General features: G+C 39.9%; 2 protein-coding genes across 2 annotated transcripts in view; both read right to left on the reverse strand.

Annotated features, from left to right (window-relative positions):
- Positions 1–4,079, reverse strand: part of LOC107664196 (F-box only protein 25-like) — a 16,060-nt gene extending 11,981 nt beyond the window's left edge. The window contains exon 1 of the mRNA XM_016454688.1: positions 4,027–4,079. The gene's annotated coding sequence lies outside the window, so the exon portion shown is untranslated. The remainder of the gene's footprint in view (positions 1–4,026) is intronic.
- Positions 77–1,039, reverse strand: LOC107664105 (protein FAM110C-like). The gene has a single exon (XM_016454565.1). The coding sequence runs from the start codon at positions 1,037–1,039 to the stop codon at positions 77–79; it is 963 nt and encodes a 320-aa protein (XP_016310051.1).
- Positions 4,080–7,336: the final 3,257 nt, after the last annotated feature.

The following is a 7,336-nucleotide window of genomic DNA, read 5'->3' on the forward strand; positions in this document are numbered from 1 at the left end:
AGATCTTCTTTATGCACCAAGAGCTTGTAACACTCCAAAGAGAAAGGAAAACTTGAAATCGCATCATATGACCCCTTTAATCCAGATCTCGAAGAGTCTTTCCCGACTCCGCCGCATTTCTGCAACTGTAAAGCCACTTGATGATCCGGGCGTTGCGCTCGACCACCGACGACCCCTGACGCACAGTCTCTTGCAGCTCCTCCTCCTGCAGGCCGTCGCTGCTCCTCGAGAACCCGTCATCAGAAGTCGAGACACTGATGCTCCGGATTTTGGAGCTGAGGTCTTCTGAGCGCGCGGAGAAGTTCTCTCTGCCCAGGTACTCGATGACGTCACCCTCGAGCCCGCAGTATTTGAAGAACGCGTCGAAGTCCGCGAAGTTTTTTGAGTAGCGCGAGCTGATGTCAGAGCTGGAGCGCGCCACCCCCCTGCGGCTCCTGCGCTCCTGCTCCTGGGTTTCAGTGACTTTCCTGTGAGGAGGTCCTTTCGGCTCACCGTTTGTCTCACCTGAGTGCCCGTTTGAGATGGGTAAAGTTACCCGAGTGGCTTTACGTGTGGCGCATTCACCACCGCGCGCCTCCGAAAACGCGTTTGTCTTGTCTTTAATAGCGAATAGCGACTTTTTAATCAGTCTCATACTCCTGCCAGGCGATCCTCTGAAGAGTTCACACTTTTGTCTGTATAGTAAAATCGAGTCTCGTTTCTTCGAGCTGCTCCGTCTCACCACATTACTATCTTCTTCAGGTGACTGTGTATCCTCAACATCAACATTAGCGGTGTTATTAACGGATCCGTGTCCGTTTAAAGACCCTTGGCTGCTCACTGAGGCAGACCCAATGCTGATAACCAGTTCCTGAGTGGAACCGACCACTTGTTGGCTTTTTACATATTGAGGTTTAGTGGCTGCCAACCTCTCCACCGCACTGACGCGTCCTTTATTCGCCTCGCTTTCTCGCTCCATCTGTCTCCTCAAAAACTCGGGCCCCTTCACAAGAATGCGCGACGCGTCCACGTCGGCCGAGCCTTGCGTTTTCTTCAGCATTATGCAGGCTAGTATTTCGTGTTAAGTCAACAACAGCTGTGTTGCAAAATGTTTTGAGGGGTCCGATAGTGAGTAGATGGTAGATGAGAGCGCACTGACGCACGCCTTTACCTGTTCATACTACTCATCAACTCCACCCACTAACAGGTCAAGACAACGCGAGCTCTGGCAGTGAGGAAGATGTGGAAACGTAGATTGTGACTTAACCTCTTCAAAATAGGGCTTGCAAATACTTTTACATCTCTATAGAATATTTTTATAACAATATTTTTAGAATTTACTCTCATGTCATGTTCCAGTCATTTTGAACCAACGAGGGTTTTCTTTTTCCTGAAAATGCGTTAACTTACTTACTTTGCTCACACAATGTATGACAAATATGGATACTTTTATACTTTAGGATTTCTTTCCCACCTTGTAGTGTTCCTGGTCAAAAATGGCCAAAAAATTGCTTGTAAAACCACCATAGTGATATACCTATTATAATATATAATTTCTTTGTCAACTTGCTTTCTTTCAATTAGCACGGTTTTGTTTTTTTCTTTTTGGAACTGATTGTTCATAGGCCTCTTTGATCGAGCACCTGCACCTCATTTTTGACTGAACGCTGGTAAAATTATCACAAAAAAAATATTTGTAAATTTTTTGTACTAAAAAGCTGAGGTGTATCGGCTCAAATAAATGAGGCCTGCAATCAATCAGTTCCAAAAAGAAAAAGAAAACCTGTGGTAACTGAAGAAAAACAAGCTGACAAAAAGATTGAATCCAAAATTTGGTGATAATATTGCATAATTTATTATTAGGTAAAGGAGTTTCAGCACAGCACAAAGAGTTAAACAATGAAGGAATTTAAAGGGATAGTTCACCCAAAAATGAAAATTCTGTCATTATTTACTCACCCTCATGTTGTTCCAAACCCGTAAGAACTTTGTTCATCTTCAGAACACAAATTAAGATAATTTTAAAGACATCTGAGAGCTTTCTGTCCTTGCATAGACAGCAACGCAACTACCACGTACAAGGCCCAGAAAGGTAGTAAAGACATAGTCAAAATAGTCCATGTGACATCTGTGATTCAACCTTAATTTTATGAAGCTACAAGAATACGTTTTGTGTGCAAAGAAAGCAAAAATAAAGACTTTATTCAACAATTCCTTCTCTTCTGTGTCAGTCTTTAGCCCTATTCGCACGGGATTAAGATCACAGACAACCTCCGCAATTATTACAAATGACTGGAGGTCACCAGGTAATACTAATCCTGTGCGAATAGGGCTTTTGATGCACGTTCCTTACAACGTGTGTGTGTGCATTCCTCTGCTTGTAAACAAGGTGCAGAGCATCTGGGTTCTACGTCAGAACGCCGGCTCCTGCATCAGCAGTGCCACATGCGTGGTACTCTCGTGAATGCGTTTCGAAGACTGACACAGAAGAGAAAATGTTGTTTTCTTTGTGCACAAAAAGTATTCTTGTAGCTTCTTAAAATTACGATGTCCTTACTACCTTACTGGGCCTTGAATGTGTCAGTTGTGTTGCTGTCAATGCAGGGTCAGAAATCTCTCAGATTTCATCAAAAATATACTAATTTGTGTTCCAAAGATGAACAAAGGTCTTATGGATTTGGAACAACATGAGGGTGAGTAATGAGAATTTTCATTTTGGGGTGAACTATCCCTTTAAGGGAGGCTGGGTTTATTGTTAAACCTCTTTAATCCAGGCAATATTTCTAAAGTCTAAAAAATCTAGTTCAATTATATTTTGTAACAACAGATATCTTTTTAAAATGATTTTATTCTTGACCTGGTTCTTGTTTTTTCTCAACATCTGTTTATGCATTGTGTGGCCTGATCCAATATTTCTCCCTGTGTGCAGGGTTGTCGTGTCAAACAAAGTAATAAAACAATGAAAAACATCTTTTGACATCTGACCTGCTAATTTTTTGTTTGTGCATATGGGACTATCCAAAGAGGTAATTTCATAAGTGTTATCATGTGTCTGCACTTAATAAAAAGAAGCAAACACATGCACTACACACAAACGTTAATTGGCTTCCACTCCTACTCTAATTAAAAGCATTCAACCGATTTAGATTTATGGCAAAGAGACATTGGGAGGGGATTTAGATGAATGCAGGATCTCCATGAAACCAGTAGATGGCAGCACACTTGAGGAGGTGATGCACTGTTCCATTATACCTCATTTCTGAGCAGTAAAATAATTTAGAATTGCTTTGACTTTTCTAAGCCATCGGACATATGATTTTTACTTGGTGAACAATACAACAAAACAACTCCAGCCAGTAAGCAACCAACCACCCAGAATACCCTAGCAACTGCATAGCAACCCATCGAAAACCACCGTAACAACCCCATATCAACATCCTGGCAAGACTTTTTCCAGACTGGATTCCTGTGGAGTGTTTGTGCATTGCGCACAAAAATGCACTAAACTGCAGACTTTAGAAAGCAACTGTCCACTTAGCGTAACCCAGAATTAATTTCTTCACTCAACCCAGAGTCAGAACCAGGAATTTGTGCAGATATAATTTCTGTGTTTTAAAGTGCCTGCTGTGCAGTTAGCTGGAAAATATCCAAGGCAATAGCAGTACGCTGAAACCAATATGTGGCTTCTCTGACCTCAGAGCTTCTAGAATTGTACGTAGATCCAGATGAGATAGGGTGAGACTCGTTATCATGTCAGTCTGGTCCGAAATACATGAACATCTTTAAATTTTCAGCATCCCACTTACGAATCTTAATAACTATAATTGTATACAGACTGTATCAGCACACTTATATTGTTATTGAACAGTAAGCTCAATCCAAATCCTAAAGGCCACAATGAGCGTTTCTCCAAAATACAGAGCTCTCTTCATCATGAATTATAACATGTGAAACCACAGCATGACAAATTACAACCAACCGTAACCTTCCATTAACATTGTTTACACATCTCACAAAACAAATGGTTGTGATGTGTCCATTCCATACCTTTGAATGATCACTCAAGGTCTTTATGAACAAATGTGTATGAGTGATTCCATGATCTCTGATAGGAAACAGCAATGCGATTACACAACCTTCAAGGTTAATCATTTATCATCCAGTCCATCTGCAAAAACAAATCCATCATTAAGGTATTTTAACTTTAAACTGTCACTTCTGGCCAAAATAAAAGTCCATAATCTATAATAGCACTTCCTCCAGTAAAAAAAAAAAAGTCCCTGTTGTCTTCTCACTGATATTATTTCTTTAGAACTATTATGGACTGTTTTTGCTTGTAAATGGTGCTTGATATGTGCATATGTCACTCCTGATTCAGATGAGCCGGAAGCAATGGTTTAAAGTTAAAACCATCTTAATGTTGGATTTGTTTATTAAAAACACACCACTAATGAATGACTTTGATTAATTATGGATTATTGTGATGTTCCGATCAGCTGTTTGGACTCTCATTCTGACGGCACCCATTCACTGCAGAGGAGCCAATGGTGAGCAGGTGATGTAATGCTAAATTTCTCCAAATCTGTTCTGATGGGGGTGAAAAACTCATCTACATCTTGGAATGCCTGAGGGTGAGTACATTTTCAGCAAATCTTCATTTTTGGACTATTAGAAAGGTTCAAATTAGGAAACAAGTTTATCATTCACTCAAATCTGAGAGGCATTTTCTGCCAACAGCATATTGTGTCCGTATGCAAGGCTGAGGATGTTAATGTGAAGGCATGCTTAATGAAAGTTCCAAGATTTGCTCATTACTGAGAAGTAAACCAAGAAGATTTGTGTGCGGAGCAGCTGCAAACCAGCTGAATTTCAATTCGTGAATACAGCATGTAAGAGCTGCACAGTTCAAGCAGGATAGATCAATCTCTGGCTCAAGCATTGATACTAAAGGTCAAAGAAAAAAGTAGTTGTGCTGCGTAATCCAGCCAGTCAAAACCAATAGAATGACTATGTCAATGGATATCAGTTTTGTTGTCATACAGAGAAGATGTGCTGGATCTCTCAGTAAGTTGGATTCATACATCACCTCCCTTAAAGTTTGGCACAGCTTGAGCCACTGACCCTGGAATATGGTTTTCATTATATCTCTTACTGGTCATTCTCTTTGACAGTGTTATGCATCAAAGCCAAAAGAGGATGATGAAGCTGATAAACCTATTAGTATCTGATAGGTAGCGTGAAATGGTTTGCCTACAAATGCTGACATGTTTCTATGGAAATCATCAGATGGTTAACATGCATGCATAGGAATCCATTTGTGCACATACACTACCATTCAGACATTTGGGGTTGGTAAGATTTTTTCAAGTTTTTGAAAGACGTCTCTTATTCTTACAAAGACTGATTTAACAAATAAATAAATATTTCAAACAAATAAATTTGTCTCTGAAAATCTCTGAGTTTCCTTTGTTGACTTTGTCAGTATGCACATATTTATTGTGCAGTAAATTCACTCATATGTTGCACATTATTAATACACTGAATAGTGGCATGCACGGGAGGTGGAGGTGGGGTGATACGAGCACTGTTCCTTAATCGACAACGCTAAAGTGCCCTTTCGGCCCTATCGATGTGCCCCAAGAACGCGATTTCTACCGAGGGTTATCCCACCTGCCCTGGGAGCGTGATTTCTCCCCTGCCCTTGCAAAAGTCTGTGCATGCCTCTGACACCGAAGTATAATCTGGTTTCATAACAGGGCAAGTATGGCTAAGCAGGCCAAGCAGCTGACTGAAAAATACTGCAATCTAAACTTGTTCTAAATATGGTCTGGAAAACAGGACTTTCCCACAACCTGACTACCTAGATCTGTATATGCTATTATACTCTTTAAGGGGATAGTGATACCAATAACAGAATCAGGACTGATTAGGCTTATAAATGCAAGCCTGAAAAGACATCAGAGAAAAGTTTCTTAATCATTACTGTGTAGCTTACTGGCAAAACATAATATAAGACATTTCCAACTCAAAACTGTAACCTGTATGCCACATTAAATGCAGTCTGTGATTTTTTTATCCATATTTTGTTGGAGAAGATTCCTCTTGTCACAGGGGCAGTATTGCCAGCTGTGTAGAAATTTCTTACAGGATAAACGTGAAAGTGTGTCTGTGCCAGGCTTTTTTCACTCTATTTATGTAATAAAATACTGGGCGAATTCCAAACAGAAGTGAGCATCCATGCATCGCAAGATCTCCTGATCACATGATCACAAACGGAAAACACTTCCGTGAAGTGACCATCGCATGTCCCCTTCGTTAACGGACTTGAAGGGCTCTTCGTGAAGGGATTCAGTTGTTCACTTTCATTTGGAACGTCCCTACATATGGCATCCCCTTCCTGAAGTTCCCTACAGACATCCAGACTGCAAAAACTCATTTCAGGGAGGTAGTACCACCCCCAACAGCACCCCAATCCCCCCCAAGCCTCCCAAGGCTCTATGACACGTTTGATTAAGTAAACTACTTTAATAGAACATTTTTGAGCACATATTTGAATTATTTACAGTACACACATACATACATTCATTACTTTAGTATTATGTTTTCTGTCTCAAATGGCTAAAATAACTGGTAATGCAACTCTTATGCATGCAGTTCATTTACAAACTTTCCTTGTTCTGTGATGTGGCTTGCTTTGCAGATTTGAGCGTTTTACTGGATGGCTCAAAGTCATAGCAGTCTGTGTCAATGACTTTATTAATTTTGCATGAAATAAGAGATAACTGTTTGGTCTACTTAGCACATATGAGACCAATCATCAGAGGATGCTCATTCTGTTGCAATTCAAAACTAACTATCATGGCCGTAGCCAGGCTTTGAAAATTAGTGAGGTGAGACAGAGATGTAGATGTTTGTGAAAGATGTTTTCTGTATTGAAAGGATGAACACTGTAAAATTATACCATAGTCTATTTAGTGCATTGTTAATATTTACTATAGATTAGGGGTGGATCATTTTATCAGTTGTTTATTATTCATGCAACTATCCATATTACTGTTATATAGTTTTCATGAATAATCATTGCTCTATGATAACTTTGTTTAGTGCTCTTATGGATGTTTTTAGCATGACTTTGTGAAAATGTAACGACTACTGAATAAAATTGCATAGACTTCTTCATGGCTAGGGTTTGCGTATTTCATTTCATTCTGTAACCTACTTGTTCTACAGATCTGTGTACTAGTGTTAAAGGTGCCATAGAATGCATTGATACAATATTTTCAATTGTTCTCTGATATCTACATAGAAGGTATGTGGCTTAGGTAAGGGCAAAAAATCTCCAGAAACGGTTTTACAT

The sequence above is a fragment of the Sinocyclocheilus anshuiensis genome, unplaced genomic scaffold (genome assembly GCF_001515605.1).
Source record: "Sinocyclocheilus anshuiensis isolate Anshui unplaced genomic scaffold, SAMN03320099.WGS_v1.1 scaffold67, whole genome shotgun sequence".
In the NCBI taxonomy this organism is placed as follows: domain Eukaryota; kingdom Metazoa; phylum Chordata; class Actinopteri; order Cypriniformes; family Cyprinidae; genus Sinocyclocheilus; species Sinocyclocheilus anshuiensis.

Coding starts and splice junctions, on each gene's coding strand:
- LOC107664105 (XM_016454565.1), bottom strand. CDS start 1,039: ATGCTGAAGAAAACGCAAGGCTCGGCCGACGTGGACGCGTCGCGCATT.